Genomic DNA, 20080 nt, shown 5'->3' on the forward strand with positions numbered 1-20080 from the left:
ATTTGATATCAATAAATCAATTTGATATGCACAGTTTGGAGGTTGAATAGAGCAAGACCTGAATACCCCAATTTCCTCTAAATAGTGGGAAACTCTTAACATCTGTATAAAAAAAATTCAATAAATTATGGTTTACTCAAGCAAAAAAAAAATCTTCGCCTTATTGGAATCCACTACATGTATAGAAAAAGAATGAGTAAATCAGCCTATTGTTGGAAATGCAATAGGAATAACACTTTATTATTAAATATTGTTGTGATGTTCTAAAGTTGTTATGCTTGGGGAATAAGAAATTGCACACATTGATCTGATTTTGCAATAAGGTTTAATATTTTCAAGTATTCATATTTTCCATTAGGTACGTAATACATAGAAATGAGAGCAAGAAAATGGAAGTAGGATATTTTTACTGTTAATAGACAATTCACTCAATATTGGAAAAATAATTATATAGCCCCAATTATACAGTGGACTGGAGACCTAATATTTGTCATTTATCAATCTATGCTCATAGGCATAATTATGTATGGACAATTCAATGAAATATGATTACCCTTTAGGATGATGATGTTTTATTGTGCTATTTTTTTAAAAAACGATCAGCTGAAGATGGCAAACATACTTCTGGTCTCCTTTGTTCTCCAGAACAACCAACCCTATGAACTGGGTTGGGCTGAGAGAATGTGATTGGTTCAAAGGCTCCAGCAAGCTTTCATGCCTTAAAGCAGGATTAGAATGCATGATCTGCCGGTTTCTACCTGATACCTTAATAATTACACCAAATTGGCTTTATTAAGTGTTTTGTAGCACTTTGTGTGTGTGTTCATGTGTATGTAGGGTTGCTCAGTGGTTAAAATGCTGGGCTTGTTGGCTGGAAAGCCAGCAGTCCAGGTTCGACATCTAAGCTCCATGCAAGAGGGTAAACTCTTCGTCCCAGTTCCTGCCAATCTAGCAGTTCAAAACATACAGATGCAAATAGATAAATAGATACCACTTTGATACCTATTTGGTGGGAAGGTAACAGCACTCTGTGATATCATGCTGACCACATGACTATGGAAATGTCTTTGGACATTGCTGGCTCAATTGTTCTGACCTAGGCTGAACAGAATCACGAACCAGACTCCTTGTCCCCCCAAAACCACTTTTTATTTGGTTAATGTGAATTCCTGGCATTCATACCCAGAAAAGTCTTGACAATAATCCTTCCCAGGTTTAAGTGCAAGAACAGACCTTATCAGTCCTGGGATAATTGTCAGGCGGAGAGCTTCCAGCTGCAATGCTGTAAAAGGAAATACTTGGCAAGGAGTCTCTGTGAGGCATGAACTCAGATAAGCAAATCTTCACAATAATAAGCGAACTAATTGTTTCCTGCAAACACCCCTCCCCTTTTGCTCCTATTTATTCCCTATGGGAGGGGCATTCAGTGTCCACTTGTGCCTTTTCTTCCAAGTCAACCCCTGTTCCTTAGTTGTTCCCTTCTCGTGACAGCTCTGGGCTTATGTGCATCTGGAACAGGATCTAGTTGTTCTCCTCCCCCAGTTATCTCTGACTCCGAAGGCATCTGATAAATGTTGGACAGCCCCAGCCCCATCTCTGCCTCTGATGCAGAGCACCCATCAGTGCTTTCTCCAGACTCCAGGACTGGCCCAAATTCCTCTCCAACTTCCTCACTGTCTGAGTCTGCCACCAGCTCCACTGGCAACTGGTGGCCCACAACATTAATGGCCTTGAAACAGAGATGAGCACCACCCACAATAGTCAACAACAAGTATAAGGTAAAATCCACAGGGGATTCCTGTAGCACTTTAACTATGAAACATCCATCTCTACCTCTACCTCTCTCTATCACTATCACTATATCTAATCTGTATCTCTCTATCAATTAATTTTTATTCTTGTTTTTTACTTTTCGGTTTAATAAAAACAGCCCTTCATCTGTCTCTTTCTCTCTTTTTCTCTGTTTGGGTGTGGGTATGTTTACTTGTGTGTGTCTGTTTGCAGAAAATTAGTTTGAATTGTCCACTAGGTGGCAGAAAAGAATTTCTCTTTTTCGTGCTATTCTATTTATTTATTTGAGTTTTTTAAATACCACGTTTATTATAAGACAATGGTGAACATCATAATATTCCTTTCTTTCTCTCCCTCACCTAACACCTTGTGATGTTTTAAATATCACATTTATTATAAGACAATGGTGAACATCATAATATTCCTTCCTTTCTCTCCCACACCTAACACCTTGTGATGTCGTTAGGCGGAGAGAGAGAGTAGGCCAAAGTCATTCAGTCAATTTTTCATGCCTAAGGTAGGACTAGAAGTCACAATCTCCAGGTTTCTAGGCTGACACCTTAACCACTACAACAAATTGTATCCCTATAGTGGCAATTGCCATTTTTAAAGCCCAAGATTTTGCATTTTATTGGACTTTTGGCACTCTGTGTTTCTAGCCTGATGCCTTTAATCGCTGTGTGTTTCTAGCCTGATGCCTTTAATCGCTACCCCAAACTGATTGTGTTTAATAGATTGTCCAACTTTAACGTTCATGCAATAGAGCAGGGGTGTCAAACTCGCAGCCTGTGGGTCAGATGCATCATGCATTGGCCATGCCCATACCCAGTTTAGAGAAGGGGAAAAAGTCATGATATGTCACAGGATGATACCCTGACAATGCGAGTGGCACCCATGCAATAGAGTATATTCATGGCAATAATAACCAGATTAATAAAAAATAGTAGGGAGAACATTTGTATTTTAAAATAAGCGACTTACAAAATCCAACACTTAAGAAGCAACTGATGATTTTGTATATGTAAATATCACATCAACAATATTTCATGTAACTTTGAAGACTTAATCTGAGCAAATGAAAAGTTGTCTTGATGCTATCAAGTAGTTAAATTCTAGGACACACATTTAATCTTGCAGTTCTCAACTTAAAATCAATCTTGACTTATTTATAAAGTAAGAAGTGTGAGATAAACAACTAATAAATATAAATAATTTATCCTCAATCAGGAATAAGAGGAAGGGTAAAGAAGATGATGGCAAAGAAGGAATATGTAAGAATTAATCAAAAACAGAATGCAGTTCTATAACCTTAATGGAACATTTTTGGTGTCCTCCTCAGAGCAGGGTCCATGAGAAAACTTGTAAGATGGCTCATAGATTCTGTGAGATTCAGGTAGCCTAGGCTCAGTTCCTCTAGGATCTTGACTTCCTCTCAAGATTGATTTGCATAGCTGAAATGTTTTCCTTAGTTCCTCAAATCTGAAATGAGATCAAACATTATGAAAGAACAACTGCAGTTATAACATACGAAGCATGGTTGATAGCTTGTGGTGATTCAGAATTGCTGAATTATACCTGCATTTTTGCTGAATTTTTATCACTAATTCTTGCAACAGATAGGATCTGAAAGTTGTGTTCACACATCATATCAAGCTATGGCTTGCTTAATCAGGATTTATTGAGTAAACCACAATTGGCAGGTTTATACAACATTCAATTAGCCTGATACAACATACAAGTAGTTTTCAGTCTAATTTCATAACTTCACTGTAGATGACCTAGAAAGGCTTCTAGAAAGTGTTTATTTCCAATCTCTTCCATTCCAATAATCATATAAAAACCCCACAGCAAATCAGTATGCCCAACCAAGCTTAAAACAGCAAGTTATTAGGGCCACTAGAAACTGTTTCTGTTTCAAGTTTAAGCATTCTAGTCATATATTCAATTTCTTTTTACATTTCCTGTGCTGAGAATATTTGAACATTCTAAACACTGTTTTCTGCAGGTGCTTGAAGGAAGGTAAACATAGATAAGAACTGGTCAAGGCAGCATGATCAAAATCCTCCCCATTTGTATATAATACACACACACACACACACACACACACACACATATTCAACTGACATTGAAACAAATATAAAAAGAGTTGAGTTTTATTTACCCTGAGACAACTACCATCTTGCATTTTTGACAACTCCCTGATTGGCTGTTTTGGCGGACTTTGTTTTGAACCAAATATAGATATTGAAGGATGAGAGCAAGAGAAGTGTTTAAATACCTTGTATATCTTTGGCTTTCTAGTTGGTGAGTTGATACCTCTTGTTTTGCATCATTTAAAAAGGTATAATTGGTTTGATGTTGATGATGAAGAATCATGTACACAACATCTTTTGTTTAGTCCTAATTAATGTTTCAAATGCATTTTCACAAAGAAATAATACAATCCATATAAATCTTTTTTTTTTCAAATACAGAGAATTAAACAATTAAACCAAGGAGCAAGAACACACCAACTAAGCCTTGATCAACTAAGCAATTATTGCAGACATATCCCACTATATAAATATTTGAAAGCCTAGACTGAAATTACAGATGAGTTGAAAGCAAGTAAAAGGTGATTTATTTACCTTTCTGGGAATATAGATGGACCTGGAGGGATATGCAGTGGAGTAAAGTGATCCGTGGACTCCAAAGTTTTTGTTACTACATCTGCTCCATCTTGTACATCATTGTAATAGGTCATTCTTGGATACACCTCCATCTTAAACTGCTATGGAGAGGACCTGAAAACAGATAATTTCAATGATCTGATTCTGAAACCAACCAACCAAATACATTTGAATACATTTTCAGATTGTATTGAATGCTAAATAAGTTTCAACAAATAAAATGGATAAAGACTTATAGCATTTAATATTAATAAGGGAGGAAAATTCTAAAATAGACTGTCATTTTTCATTTTTAGTAGATCAAGTTTTCTAGTTAAAATAAGAATTTTATTGGTCAGAAGTCACATAAAGCAATTACAATCACAAATATGAATGTGGTATAATGATTTCTTTTACTAGAGTGTTGGATTGAGTGAAATATGCATATTATTAATGTAAGTATGTCTGTATATAGTGGTAAAACATGAAGATATTTTGATTTTCCTTAGTTCATGACAAAAAGGCACAGCATATTCACACTTGCAAACTGCGTTGTTCAAATGATAAAATGTGCAACTGTTAAATGATATATCTTGCAATTATAGTTATTTCAGCTTTCTCAAACTAGATGTTCTTCAAATGTATTAGCAATAGCACTTATATATTGCTTCACAGTGCTTAAAAGACCTCTCTAAACAGTTTTACAGAGTCAGCATATTGCCTCCAACAACCTGGGTCTTCATTTTACTGACCTTGGAAGGATGAAAGGCTGAGTCAACCTTGAGCTGGTGAGAATCGAACTGCAGACAACTGGCATCAGCAGAAGTAGCCTGCATTACTGCATTCTAACCACTATGCCACCATGGCAGAAATTCCCATGATAATCAGCTACCATAAAAAGAAGCATACTCTCTAGAAATTACGGGAATAGTTTGAATACCGTGAGAAGGTGTTCAGTTGAGGAAATGTCTTTGAACTTTGAGTTCTAGAGACAGAGAAATCTATAGTCTTCCAACTATGACTAAATTAAATTCTCATTGACTACATTGGTTGCTGGGAAGTGTGATTCAGTTTATCATTCACTTTTCTCTTGCAGTCTCAAATCCACCTACCTTTCCATTTAAGTGTTGTGCAGGATACTGAATTACTTTCTTAGCTAGCCCCCCAAGTTTTTATCTGACATCACAATGACTTGGTCATCAACTCCTTATGAAATAGAGGAGATTGTCCTCACTCTTGTTTCTAGAGTAAAAAGAAATGGCTGAATTTGCATAATGGGTTTTAATCAAATGAGGCTAAACAGTGAAATGTTCTGGTAATAGTATAGGGGGAAAATATTAGTGACTGATTTACTCAAGCAGGTATGAAAATTAAGTTAATTAAGATATAGAAAAATGTTCTGCAGCCAAGATTATAAATTATAATCTTGCTGGAAATGATAAAACAGAATAGTGGTTATCTTTTAGTGAAGCTAGATTTTGATTCCATTCCTGCACAAGAGAAAATAATCTGCCTTATCTGGCGTTTTAAATATCAGTGTTAAGCATTGGTGGGCAGCTTCTGCACTCTAGTGGCTGCAGGATAATTCTGAAAAGATCCAACTTTAGTTTTTCAAATTTACTCATAACTTTGAAATTACTAAATATTAGAAAAGGAATAAAGAAGTACACTTCTCTTGTAAATATGTCTACTTTTTCATATTGAGAAGAGCTGAACGTATGGTTTGGCTAATAGTTATGATTTCTTCGAGGCCATAAAACGATGCCAATATATTTGACTGTTTATGGCACAGCTCAATGTCTGATTAATTTCTGAGGGGAGACTATGAAGATAAACAATTGCCATCACTTAAATCAACATTAAGAATTCAGCAGCATATAAGCTACGCACGATTCTAACATTCCCTCACTTTCCCATTAAAATGTTCACATTTCAGCGGCACCCGTTTCAGATCCTTTGAGAGCAACTTTAAGGTAGGTAGGTGTTAAGGGTAAAATGGGTTCCCAAAACTGCTCCATTCCTAGTATAGTCTCCAAAGACAAAAGGGCCAATTTCTTTGGCCCTGCTCTCTCAATGACATCATAGCATTAGGAGAAAGTAGTTGTGATTATCCAGAATCTGGATAATCACAACTACTTTCTCCTAATGCTGTGGGTTAAGAATTAGGCTGCTTTCTCCTAATGCTATAGGTTAAGAGTTAGATTGCTGCTCTGAATCCACAGACATGAGCTGTCCCTGGTTTAAATTTAAAAATACCATTACGAAGAAGGCTATCTGGAGGGTTCTTATGGATAATGATTATATGATTGTGGCATATAGCTCATTATTCATTTAACCACAACGGTGATTGTTTGGCTTCGTTCTGAAGGATGAACCCAGCTATTGTAGGTTGAAAATGATGGTTTATGAATTAATGCTATATTGGAACCATACTATTTGTTTGTTCATTTATATCCCATCTTCATTATTTTACAAATAACTCAAGGAAGATAACATACCCAACAAATTTTCCTCCTCTAATTTTCAACACAACAATCCTGTGAGTGAATAGGGTTGAGGAAGAGTGATTGGCCCAAAGTCACCCAGTTGGCTTTCATGCAGGGGGGGATTCTACCAGTTTGCACCTATTCGCTATAACCAGTTGTTAACATTCTAAGCAGTTCGGAGAACCAGTTGTTAGAATAAATTACTGGCCTAATCCTGTAAGGAAGGCAGGAAGGAAACATCCTGGTGTTGCTTACAGAAACTGCCTCTCCATTAACCCTTATTACATTCTTGGCAGGACTAGACTTCCTGTCTCTGGAACTTCTCTGGAGTTTTTTTTTCCTCCTTTGCTGGTACTTTGCTTGTGTGGAGTGACCATTCAGTTACAGTGGCACTGGAAAAAGTGACTTATGACCCTTTTTCACACTTACTGTTTTCACTGACTGTTGCAGCATCCCCACAGTCATGAGAGGCCATGCGAGGAGATGTGTGCCTTGATGTGAGTGATGTTGAGTTGGCCACACCCAGCCAGTAACATGACCACTACCCAGTCACATGACCACCAAGCCATGCCCACCAACTAATCCACTCCTTAACACTGGATATTATACTATTATAATTACTATTTCTGTTGTATTACAAGGCAGGGTTAAAATAAACATGATTGCAATGAGGAGAATTTAGTCTTTAGCAGAGACTGGAAATCTAGACATGTGAAGTCTAAATGTGAAAGTACTGTGCAGGGTTGAAGTCCTTAACAAGCCTATGCCTGAGGTGCTTTTCATTTCAGGCTTTTAGCAGTACAATCCGGAAGGGACACAAAGTGTTATCTTCCTGAGGAGAAGCACCTTTCGAAGTACATCTTATTCCTTGCTTGAATGAGGAAGGATCTGCTTCCTTGCAACTGGGCATAGAAATCTTTTAATAGCAGAGATCTAGCTGAATCTTTTCTTTAATCTTTACTTTGATCTTTTCTTCTTCTTCTTCTTCTTCTTCTTCTTCTTCTTCTTCTTCTTCTTCTTCTTCTTCTTCTTCTTCTTCTTCTTCTTCTTCTTCTTCTTCTTCTTCTTCTTCTTCTTCTTCTTCTTCTCCTTCTTCTCCTTCTCCTTCTCCTTCTCCTTCTCCTTCTTGGTGGTGGAGGGCACATAGGCATCTTCCACAAGGCATATATTCTCCTTGTTGCCCTGTCACTTCTCCAGATGCCTCTGGATGAACAAAAGCTTGCCAAGTGCTACTAGTTACTTGCAGCTTGTGTGTTAGTTGCTGCTGCTGCTGAACAACTGGATCTTGAAAACTGCAGTGTCTGTATCACACAAGCAAAACTGGAGGTGAGAAGGCAAATATGCTGCAGCAAAGTCTTGGCTGCTACAAAAAGTTTCCTAAACTTTCAATTCTCCCCAGGGGCGAACAAGTGGCAGAATGGTGCTAATCATAATACTTCCACTATTTTTGCATTGAAAATTTTTGCATTGAGGTTAATATGAACAGGTTGCTTCTAGTAGTACTTAATATGTCTTCTCCAGTTGTCTATCTGCTCCTCAACAACAAAGTTATTTGTGTGATCTTATCCTGTAGACCATTTCCTACTAAACTTCCTGCTTTGTAAATCTAAGGTAGTGTTTCTAGGGTAGTTATTCAAAATTTATTAGGAGGAGGACTATAGTATTAGTTTATTAAATATTTGTTAGTCAGAAGATCTACTGATAAGACTCACTATAACATTTTCATTATCTCCGGTGCTTCAAAAATAATAATAAAAGTAATAGCAATTCTTACCAGAGAGCGGGATTGGAATCTGTGGGAAAGATAGATGTAGCTTCACCTCCTTCCCTTAAGTACTTATGGTTCAAATAAAAGACAAAGAAACCCTTTTCTTTGTTAGTTGTGTTGAGCAATTAGCATATCAATGTGTTTGGATGATTTTCATTTGGACTATGGCTGATCTAAAAATACAGGTAGTCCTCAAGCTAAGACAACGATTTCCATTGCTAAGCAAGGCAGTTGTTAAGTAAGTTGGTCCCATTTTACAATCTTTTTGCTACAGTTGTTAAGTGAATAACTGCAGCTATTAAGTGAATCATGAGATTGTTGAGTGAATCTGACTTCGCTTCTCGGAAGCCAGCCTCTGGACAGTGCAACTAGCAAATACATGTTTTATTTTTTTATTTATTTGATTTGATTTGTCAATTGTTTACAAGATAATAGGTATAAGTAAAAACATAGTTATGAATACATGGATACATATAAGAAAAATAAAAGGAACAATAGGACAGGGACGGTAGGCACGCTGGTGCGCTTATGCATGCCCTCTACAGACCTCTTAGGAAAGGGGTGAGTAGACAGTCTAAAGTTAAAGTTTGGGGCATTTGGGGAAGAAACCATAGAGTCAGGTAAAGTATTCCAGACATTGACCACTCTGTTGTTGAAGTCATATTTCCTGCAATCAAGTTTGGTACAGTGAACCATGACTTTGTATCTGTTGTGTGCTCTTGTATTGTTATGGTTGAAGCTGAAGTATTCATTGATGGGTAGGACATTGCAATATATGATTTTATATACTAAGATCGGACTGAAGGCAGCGTAGTTCTAGTTTTCTAGGTCTAGAAGTTCAAGTTTGGTGGCATAAGGTATTCTGCAATGAGTAGAGGAGTGGAGAACTCTTTTTGTGAAATATTTCTGGACTTTCTCTACTGTTTTAATATCAGATATGTAGTGTGGGTTCCAGACTGATGAACTGTATTCAAGTATTGGTCTAGCAAATGTTTTGTATGCTCTAGTTAGTAGTGTGATATTACCAGAGAAAAAGCTATGTAGGATTAGACATGTCGGTTGTCAAGCACCCTAATTTTGATACATTACCATTAGGGATGCTACAATGATTGTAAGTGTGAAAACTGGTTATAAGTTCCTTACTTCGGTGTCATTGTAACTTTGAATGTTGTAAGTTGAATCCTGAATTATCCATAGAAAATTTTTTGCAAACATTTTGAATCTCCAAAAGCTCGGAGAATGAACTTTCACCCTCATCCTACACAGATATTTGCCACTATTGTTTGGACTCTTCTAACAATCACCAGCAAGGAGTTGGCTCAGTGTAATTTCAGTCTAAATGTCTATAGAGATTCTCAGTCATCCAGGTTATGGCTGTCCCAAAGGTGCTTTTCAAGAGACAACTGGACTTTCAGCTTCTTCTGAACTGAAGAAGCTTCTTGGATGAGAAACGAAACATCTTCAAAGAAAAACCAGAAAGTTTAGTTGCCTTTTGAAAAAGCACCTTTGGAATAATTTCAGTCTATATTTTCTACATTTCTGTTCCCAAACATTATTTTTAAAAAGCAAAACAGAAATATCATGATTTTTATTTAGCTTCTAATTCTGTCCTTTTCCAGCTCAATATCTATGCTCATAATAAACTACCAATCACCTTCTTTGTCCATTCTGTCTGAATTATCACATTTTCACACCTCTTAGACGATTATACTATTATGATGAAAAGGAAAAAAAAACACTCTTTTCCCTATGCATAGCATCCTATCATTTCAAGATGTGGAATAAAGGGAAAATGGTATGTATTTGGAAGGCAAACAAAGGAGCCACCTGTAAACTTGTGTATGTGTGTGTGTGTCTGTAGGTCAGAATTCTGGCTGTGATTGTCCTGCCCTCTTTGTGTTACCTCACATAAGAAACAGAAGAGCTTCAATACAGCAGTTACAAATGCCAAATTGATTTTTTCTGACACTGCCCACCACCACCACCCCATGCCTCTACTAATATATCACAAGTGGTTATATTCATCTTTATTTTGCTTATACAGATAGTATTTTTCAACTGACTGGATATTAGTTGTATCAAGTACAGAAGAATTAGTATTGACAGCATAGCTATGGGAATAAACGATTACTGACGTCATCATGATAACTTATATATATGTTTAGCTAAGGACAAATGCTCTGGATTGAATCACAATTTGACAGCAGACATTTTTCTTTTTCCATTTTTTCTTTCTACCATATAGGCATTTCAGAAAGAAAATTGGTCCTGTATATTTTGATGGCTTGCCTGTTCATTTCCAGAATTCCTTTTCAAAAGTTTGCTCAATTGGCCAAGTCTGAAAAGAAAGAAAAAAGGAAGGTGGAGAGGGAGGAGGAGAGAGAGAGAGAAAGAAAAAAGTTATTATTAATATTATTTTAGTCATTAACTAGTCTTCACTGTTTAATTCACTTTGATCACAGAAAAAGAAGTGCAAGATCTATTTCACAGACAAAAGCCAGGAAAAGCACCAGGGCCAGACAAGATAAAAGTTTGTGCTGACCAGTTGACCCCCATCTTCACCCGAATCTTCAATAAATCACTAGAGATGTGCTATGTTCCTTCTTGCTTCAAATGCTCTACTATGATCCCAGTGCCAAAGAAGTCCTCCATCAAGGAATTGAATGACTACAGACCAGTTGCTCTAACATCTGTAGTTATGAAAATCTTCAAAAGGCTAGTGCTGTCCCATCTGAAAACCACCACAGATCTGCTGTTAGATCCCATGCAGTTTGCATACTAAGCAAATAGATCGACAGATGGTGCTGTTAACATGGCTCTGCATTACATCCTACAACACCTTGAATCTCCAAATACCTACGCAAGGGTCCTCTTTGTAGATTTCAGTTCAGCATTTAATGCCATCATTCCAGACATTCTTCTAACTAAATTAAACCAGCTAGCAGTACTTGAACACACTTGTAAGTGGATCATAAGCTTCCTAACAGACAGGAAGCAGCAGGAGAAGCTAGGCAGAATCACCTCTGATACCTATACAATTAGCATGGGATCCCACCAAGGCTGTGTGCTATCTCCACTTCTCTTCTCCCTATCAGCCAATGACTGCATCGCAAACAATCCATCTGTTAAAATACTGAAGTTTGCAGATAACACAACAGTGATTAGACTCATTCGAGACAATGACAAATCTGCATACAGACAGGAGGTTGTACAACTTGCCTTGGGGTGTAACCGGAACAGTCTGTAACTGAACACACTCAAAACCGTAGAAATGGTGGTAGACTTTAGAAGAAAGCCTCCCATACTACCACCTCTTACAATACTAGACAATACAGTATCAACAGTAGAGACCTTCAAATTTCTAGGTTCTATTATATCACATGACCTACAGAGAAATTATTCTACAGAGGAATTATTGAGTCTGTCATCTGCATCTCTATAACTGTCTGGTTTGGTTCTGCAACCCAACAGGACAGATACAGACTTCAGAGGATAATTAGGACTGCAGAAAAAACTATTACTACCAACCTTCCTTCCATTGAGGACCTGTATACTGCACGAGTCAAAAAGAGGTCTGTGAAATATTTTCAGCCCCCTCACATCCCAGACATAAACTGTTTCAACTCCTTCCCTCAAAACGATGCTATAGAGCACTGCACACCAGAACAACTAGACACAAGAACAATTTTTCCCAAACACCATCACTCTGCTAAACAAATAATTCCCTCAGCACTGTCCAGCTATTTACAAAGTCTGCATTATTATTATTATTATTATTATTATTATTATTATTATTATTATTATTATTATTATTATTATTATTATTATTATTAATAATAATAATAATCTTCTCATCACTCCTTATCACCCATCCCCTCCCACTTGTGACTGTATGACTGTAACTTTGTCACTTGTATCCTTACGATTTATACTGACTGTTTCCTAGTATGATTTGATTGCTTATTGTGCCCTATGACTATTATTATGATTCTTGACTCTTGACGAATATATCTTTTTTTATGTATACTAAGACAAATTTCTTGTGTGTCCAATCACACTTCGCCAATAAAGTATTCTATTCTATTCTAAATCAAATGGGTTTTTCAATGTTCTAAATAGAACCTAAAAACACCTCAAAAGTTTTTGTCCAACAGTTTGAACATTGAAGCTTAATATTTAAATTGAAAATGCATTTACTACCTTTTGCTAATTTCTTCTTCCTCAGTAGCCCTCCAAATATAGCCACTTAATTGTATTTTTTAACATGACAGCAGGGAAAAAATGATTAAACATAGGGCAGTGATTATATGAATTGATAGCCAAAGCTACCATTACATTTAGCTGACAAATTTAGAAATATATGTTGTGCCAGCTCAAATAATTGTAAACTTATTCTTATTGTTGGGCACTGGAATAACATTTAAAACAATGATAATTTCATCAAGCATGCTTTAAACTATTCACCTATTTTTGATTTGGTCATAATCCTGGGTGCCTTGAATCAAACTGAAAAGAAAAGATCTCCCGAATTTCTCTGGTAGGTTGACTAGCGAATGGAAAAAACTTTGAACTGAAGGAGTTTTCTCAAAACTGTGTGAGAAATATCTAAAAGCCCTTCCAAACCTGAGGGGCAGATTGGCTGTAGGTTTAGTATTTCTTCTTTCCAGGAAGTTTCGGCCAAATCTCAGTGGCAAATTAGCCATTGAACTTGGCACTGCCTTCCCAGCTGGTCCACTCATCTTAACTATGTTCTTCAGTTCCCAGTCTTTAAGTTCTTCAAGATTCACATTTCTCTGTTTTTCTTCTATAAGGTCTTCATTAGACTGGAAAGGGAAACAAATAACACAATTTTATACTATTAAAAATATAGCAAAGAAATCAGACTCATATGTGGCATGGAAAGGTGCACCTAATTCCTCGAAGGGTTGCAAATGATTTTTGGCACCAATGCTTTGAGGAGATATGTGGAAGAGGAAAGGATTTGTGCTGTTTAATGAAATCTAATGCAAAAACAACTAGAATAGTTTCACTACACTGGTGCTCTACTGCTCTAGAGTGAAAGGGTAACTAAGAAAATATAGCATGAACATTCTAGTACCATGTGATTTTGATTAGACCTTGGGTGAAGTTTTGTACAATTAGTTGCACAAGAAAAAGAATTTCTCTAAATTTTGGGAGAAAGGATAAGGAAGCTAATTTTGTAGAGTTTAAAATGAATCCATCCAGCTTGTATTTTCCCAATCAATATATAAAATGAAATGCAGTTTAATCATTGCTCTTCTGAACAACATTCCTACAGAAATGTGCATAGAAGAGAAAAGCAGACAATATGAGGGAGCATTAAGAGTTATTATTACTGTTACTTTGGAGGGGCAAGGGGACAAATTTAACAAATAGATCTAATAAACATAGAAAACCTGTGGGGAAAATGAAAACAGATCTATTTAGAAATGATTCCTGTTTTTCAAAAGTGAAATATAATGAAAAGTTCATTTTATTGAACATTTTATTGAACTTTGAAAAATCAAAGTTCAAAGTGACACTCTGATCAACAAGCTTTACTCATGAAGCTATACAAACTAATATGAGTATAATATACCTTGATTCTTATGCAATCTGTACAATTATCTATTGAAACAGATTCTTTCTGTCTTTCTGGTGCAGAGGGGAAATTTTTTCTAAAAAAAACTATGATATTGATTCAATGTTTTCGGTTATTGTTTACAAAAAAAGAATATCTGACTAAATCAGCACGGATGGGAGTAAAATTCTAGTCCTTATCTCACAAATGAATTTGCCGCAGAATATATGTAAAATCCTGTTCTTTTTTCGATCAGTCCTTTCTTAATAGATGGAGGAATGCAGTGTTTATTTTAGATCATAAAGGAACTCCTCCCTAAAGCCTATACATTGAAGGATTGTTAACGTTTTGACTCAAGCAACCTTTCCACCCTTTGTTTCTAAGGATGAAACAAGCACGTTGTTTCACTTTGCTCTGATCTGGATCCCCTTTCTGCCACTTCCACAGAACTCATGCTGTGAGACATTCTGAGGAGACTTCTTCAATGAGCTCTGCACCAGGAGGAATCCTCTCTGTTGGACATTTTTGTCTGGTTTTGGCCAGCATTGTGAGAGAAGGCTAAAGGGGATTTGATACTACTCAAATTGCTTTGTTGAAGAACCCTCTTCTCTTTAGCAAAAATTAAAAAAAAAACAATCTTAATTGCTTCCATGGCCCGCAGTGTTTCACTGAAGTGAATTTTGTTGGTTTTCATGAGCCAGAGGAATTTCAAAAGTAGTTAGAGAGGCTGCAAAGCAGATGAACCAAAACCAGCAGCCTGTTCCACTGCAGAAGAATAACAAAGCTAAAAGAGGCAAAAAAACCTAAAGTCCCTATTATTTCAAGAGAAAGAAAACTTCCAGCAAATTAGGAACATACATTAATCATAATAATGATAATTCAATCTTCATGGAAAAAGTAATGCCAGTTAAGATCTTACCTCAGAAGAGTTTTTCTCACTGTTTTCTTCTCTAGTCAGCAAACTGATCATTAATGATTCATTGTGGCAGATAGTTTTTGAAGCTAAAAGCAGACATGTAGCTAAAGTAACTATGATTGCTCTGTTCATTTCTCTTAAATTGAACTTACATAAGAGATCGAAATCTCAACACATAGAAAGTAGCATCATTTTATACCAGCAGGCAACAGCAGAATCTTTTATCATGACGTCAATATCACGTACCTTAATTTTAATATCAAAAGACAGTGTTAATTATATATGGCAATAATGCAGAAAATTTGTTTTGATAACTTCTGTAAACAAAAGAGCTTCCTATCAAAAAATGCAGATGACTTTCCAAAAATGTTCTTGCCTGTTAATTAAGGTTACTAATATTGACCAGTTAGATTTAATTACATTTTAAACAAAAGCCTCTTATTATACTGTTTGTATCAGGCTTAGTCACTAGTACCTTAAAACAAAATGTCAGTGTCTGGGTCATAGTTACTAATTCCTGAAGTGCAACGCTGTCCAAAATGTCAATGTATTTTAAGCATAAACATGTAATTATAGAAATGAACTGTTAAGGAATAAGGCTAATTTCCAGCTGACCAAAGGGACAAATGCTTACTGTTATGATTCCTCTGACATTGCTGAAATTTCTTTTCTTCATCATCAGTTAAACAGTACTCATCATCTCTTACATTACTTTTACTTTCCAGAGTTCTGCCAAACATAATTTCAATAGATGAGAATATAGTAATAGAAGAGTACTAATTTTCTTAGAGTCCCAATTTTATTGACATCACTTGCCTGAATTATGTGTTTCAACTTATTGATCAAGTAAGCAATCAGTTTTTATCTGATTCCAGACTGATTGATATATTCATTTTACTGTGTATAGTATTCTTAACAGCATAACCAAATCCGAAATCTGAAGATGACAAAAAAAAATCCTATTCTTTCTCAGAGTCAAACTTCCACAGCTATGTCATTGCTGGATAAACTAGTGAGAGAATACAGAAAATTATGAACACTCCTAACAGTACTGACCTTCCACAGTTAACCGCAGGAGACTCAAATCTAGGAAATCTCCACTGGCACATTCACGACATCTGCCTAACAACTTTAATATCAATTCCCAATGGAAAGCCAAATTGGTTGCTGAATGCTCAGTGAGAGGTAGATATATAAATGACCTTAAAAAGCTGCCAGGCTTTGAACTACCATGTCAGCAATAGACCACCCTGAATAGGACCTTCTCCCTCATGGTGTCTGCTGGAATTCTCTGTATAAATGGGGCATCATATCCTCCCATCAGCATGACTGAGGGATCCCAGATCAAACTTTAGGTCACATCGTGACTATTTATTTATTTATTTGATTTGTCAATCGATTACAAGATAAGAGGTATAAGCATAAACATAGTTATGAATATATGAAATGGATACATATGAGAAAAACAAAAAGAAACAATAGGACAGGGATGGTAGGCACGTTGGTGCGCTTATGCATGCCCCCTACAGACCTCTTAGGAAAGAGGTGAGGTCAATAGTAGACAGTCTAAGGTTAAAATTTTTGGGGTTACAAGCTGTAAGCTGAAGGCATATAACGGTCCATTATCAAATTTTTAAAATATAGACAAAGCTACACTTCAGTGGTTAGATGGCCTATACTTTGGTACTTGAACATAGATCTTTTTAATGTTTATATTTTTTTGTGTTCTTCTAATCTAGATGAAATATTAATATATATTGCTAGTCCATGTATGATATGCTATATGCTGAATAAATAAATTATTTCTGTGAATACTATTGTTTAACTAATCTGATTTTTGTTGTTACTGAAATGTCCATAATTTATTAATGAGTTCTTCTATATCTCCTTTAATTTCAAATAGTAAAAGTGTTCTATCTCCAGAACAAAGCAGACTTGAGACTGGAGTTGAATTCAGCTCTTTATTTAACAACCAAGTAACTTCAAATAAAGTCGAGCTGCGGCAGCCCTTTTTATAGCGGCTGCTCGCAGCTCGCAACCAATGGCATTTATTTAAACTTCCCGCCGTTAGGCAGCCAATTGGGTTTGTTGTTATCGACCAATTGCCCTGCGATGGTATCTGTCCAATAGGAATGCAGTATTTACAAGTCTGTAAACAAGTACACTACACCCCTCCCCTCTTGGTTTGATCCAACATTACGTGACGTAGTCGCGTAAGTAGGCAGGGCTTCTGTGTGTCCTAGTCGACCTGCGCAGTTCAGTCTCTGTGTTTCCTTCAGCCGGTTCGGTGAGGCTCGCTGTCTTTCCCGTTCTTCTCTCTGGAACCTCCTGGAAGGATGATTCAGCCATGCCACTCCCGCCGTGCCTTGTTGGGTTGATTGGTCGGGTGTTGTTGCTCCTCTCTGATGTGTGTGGGCTGTTTCAGTGATGCTATTGATTCCTGTCACTTTGATTTCCAATGATGTGAACAATTCTAAACCAAGCAGGCTTGGGCGGTCTCGGTCAATGATGGTCAGTGGTAGGATTTCAGTGTGTTTCTTGAAATTTACCTTGAAATGTCCCAATCCAACTACCAGAATTCTGTTTCTTTGGTAATCTTTTAATGTCAGATTTTGCTCTTTGAGTTCTTTCTGTTGTATGTCTGGTATCAAGTTTTTTATTGTGTTCCAAGATACCATTGACAAATATGAGCCGGGGTTCACTTCCATTTCGCAGGGCTTCCCTTCTATCTTGACATTTACTCGCACCTTCTTAGCAGTTGTTGCTCTGGTGTTTCTGATAATAAGCATCTGATGTGTTTCTTCTTTCTCATGGAGCCGCTGGCTTCTATTTTCCTGGTTCCATCAACTTCTGGTTTGCTTTTCCTTAGCTCTGGGGGGGGTACTGCCTCTCCTCTTTAGACTATAGCTCTTTTTGTTTCTGCAGACCCTTGCAATGTGCCCCCATTTTTCACAGTGCCTGCAAATGGCATCTAAAAGATGGCACTCTGACCTTGGGTGGTTTCCTCCGCATCCGGCACATTGGAAATCAGGTTTCGTACTTCTCCTTTCTCGTCGGCTTCGCTCTGATTGGAATCTGTTTACCTCCTCGTCTTCTTCCTCAGAGTCGGTTGATGACTCGATGTCTTCATGGTGGATAGTTGCGGTGGTGTGTTTCTGGGTACCTTCTGCCTTCTTTTCTCTACTCTGGTTTGGGCTGTTGGTTGTATTCATTTGTTTCATTTTTGCCGTGGATTTTTTTGCTGCTTTGGCTGCGGTTGCTTCAGCAATGGCTTCATTTATAGTAATGTTGGGTCGATTCAGTAGTTTGCTCTGCAGGGTGGTGTCCCTCAATCTGAGGACTATACGATCCCTCATGTTTTCATCCATGTTGAGGAACTTGCATGCCCCCCCAATGTCCCTTAGTGCTGCTATGAAGTCACCAATACTTTCGCCTTCTTGTTGATCCCGTTTGTAAAATTCATGTCTTCGAATGAGGTTGGACACAACAGGCACGTAATGCTTTCTCAGCATTCGGTTCAGGTCTCGCCATGCCATCTGTTTGACATCATTCGGTTTCCCAATGCCTTTGCCATCTTAAAAATGGTCGGGCTACAATGTGTCAGGAATACGGCTATCTTCCTCTGGTCAGTGATTCCTTGTAGTTCGTTGCTTTCTAGGAACATCAGGAGCCTGTCAATATAGGATTCCCAGTCTTCTTCAGCTGGGTTGAACAGTGCGGGTGGCGAGTTGTTGCCAGCCATCTCATTGATTTTTTGGCTTCTTGTACCACGTGCTACAGTCTTTGTTCCTTCGATCCCACCCTCATTGCCAGTGTTTTATCGCCAGAACAAAGCAGACTTGAGACCGGAGTTGAATTCAGCTCTTTATTTAACAACCAAGTAACTTCAACTAAAGTTGAGTTGCGGCAGTCCTTTTTATAACGGCTGCTCGCAGCTCGCAACCAATGGCATTTATTTAAACTTCCCGCTGCTTAGGCAGCCAATTGGGTTTGTTGTTATCGACCAATCGCCCCACGATGGTATCTGTCCAATAAGAATGCAGTATTTACAAGTCTGTAAACAAGTGCAGTACAAAAAGAATATCATTTCAACCAGAATTTGAAATTTTACTATTTTAACTTCTACTTCTACTTTCAGCTTTATTATAGGCAATACATACTATTTTATTTGAAATACAATATATATAAAATCTTACTATAGTAGTTGCATTGTCTAGAGTAGCAAACTTTGTTTAATGTCAACCCTGTCACAGTACAATGTCCAATGCAAGTTCAGTTGGAATGATCAGGGTCACACAGGGATCAGACAAGTTGCAGTAGTCTTGGATTACTGCACACACAGCTGCTTGGATATTGGATGGTATGGAAATAGGACTAGGAATAATGAAAAGAGCACCTTCATCTCCTAAGTGAATCAACTGGTGTACTGTAAATCATTTGGTACCAGTGGAAGAGGAAATTTTAATACTTTCTGTTGCATTTCCTATAATAATATAATGATAAATCCTTATTTATTATTAACAACACATCATGCAAAAATGCAATGCGTTCTATGACTCATGTCACTGATAAGTATCAAAAAATTTCCATGAAGATGAATAATTCATGGCATATTCATTTTGCCCCAGCATATAATAACCTATTTTATGGCTCATTTTGAAATAGCATGATTTAAAAATGCATACATTTTTAGTTGAGAAATTGCCCAGTGATTTTTAAAAACATTATGTGAATTATACAGCATTCTGACTGAACTCTGAGATAGTCTAGAAATGCTGCTATATATAAAATGGTCTTTTCCAATTTGGATTTCCCCAGCTGGATTTTTCCAGATATATTGATCCCAGAATTTCTAGTGAGTATAGCAGGAAACTCTGAGAACTGAATTTC

At 37.0% G+C, this 20080-nt stretch overlaps 2 protein-coding genes across 2 annotated transcripts in view; both read right to left on the bottom strand.

Annotated features, from left to right (window-relative positions):
- The window catches only part of SPMIP4 (sperm microtubule inner protein 4), a 17238-nt gene extending 12686 nt beyond the window's left edge, over nucleotides 1-4552 (bottom strand). The window contains exons 1-2 of the mRNA XM_087917147.1: nucleotides 4419-4552; nucleotides 3100-3270 (exon numbers count right to left, since the gene is read on the bottom strand). Of these exons, the coding sequence (XP_087773273.1) occupies nucleotides 3100-3270; nucleotides 4419-4552 (305 nt within the window). The remainder of the gene's footprint in view (nucleotides 1-3099; nucleotides 3271-4418) is intronic.
- A 6209-nt stretch (nucleotides 4553-10761) lies between these two features.
- NPVF (neuropeptide VF precursor) lies at nucleotides 10762-18726 on the bottom strand. Its single transcript, XM_087917148.1, has 4 exons — nucleotides 18274-18726; nucleotides 15194-15337; nucleotides 13158-13516; nucleotides 10762-11031 (listed from the first exon to the last, which is right to left on the bottom strand). The coding sequence occupies exons 1-4, from the start codon at nucleotides 18724-18726 to the stop codon at nucleotides 10944-10946; spliced, it is 1044 nt and encodes a 347-aa protein (XP_087773274.1). The 3' UTR covers nucleotides 10762-10943.
- Nucleotides 18727-20080: the final 1354 nt, after the last annotated feature.

The sequence above is a fragment of the Pseudonaja textilis genome, chromosome Z, assembly GCF_049901715.1.
Source record: "Pseudonaja textilis isolate UNSWEBS1 chromosome Z, rPseTex1.2, whole genome shotgun sequence".
NCBI lineage: Eukaryota > Metazoa > Chordata > Lepidosauria > Squamata > Elapidae > Pseudonaja > Pseudonaja textilis.

Coding starts and splice junctions, on each gene's coding strand:
- NPVF (XM_087917148.1), bottom strand. CDS start 18,726: ATGGCATGGCGAGACCTGAACCGAATGCTGAGAAAGCATTACGTGCCT. Junction 13,517..15,193: donor GTGAGAAAAACTCTTCTGAG/GTAAGATCTTAA, acceptor TTCCCTTTCCAG/TCTAATGAAGACCTTATAGA. Junction 11,032..13,157: donor TATGACCAAATCAAAAATAG/GTGAATAGTTTA, acceptor CTTTCTTTTCAG/ACTTGGCCAATTGAGCAAAC.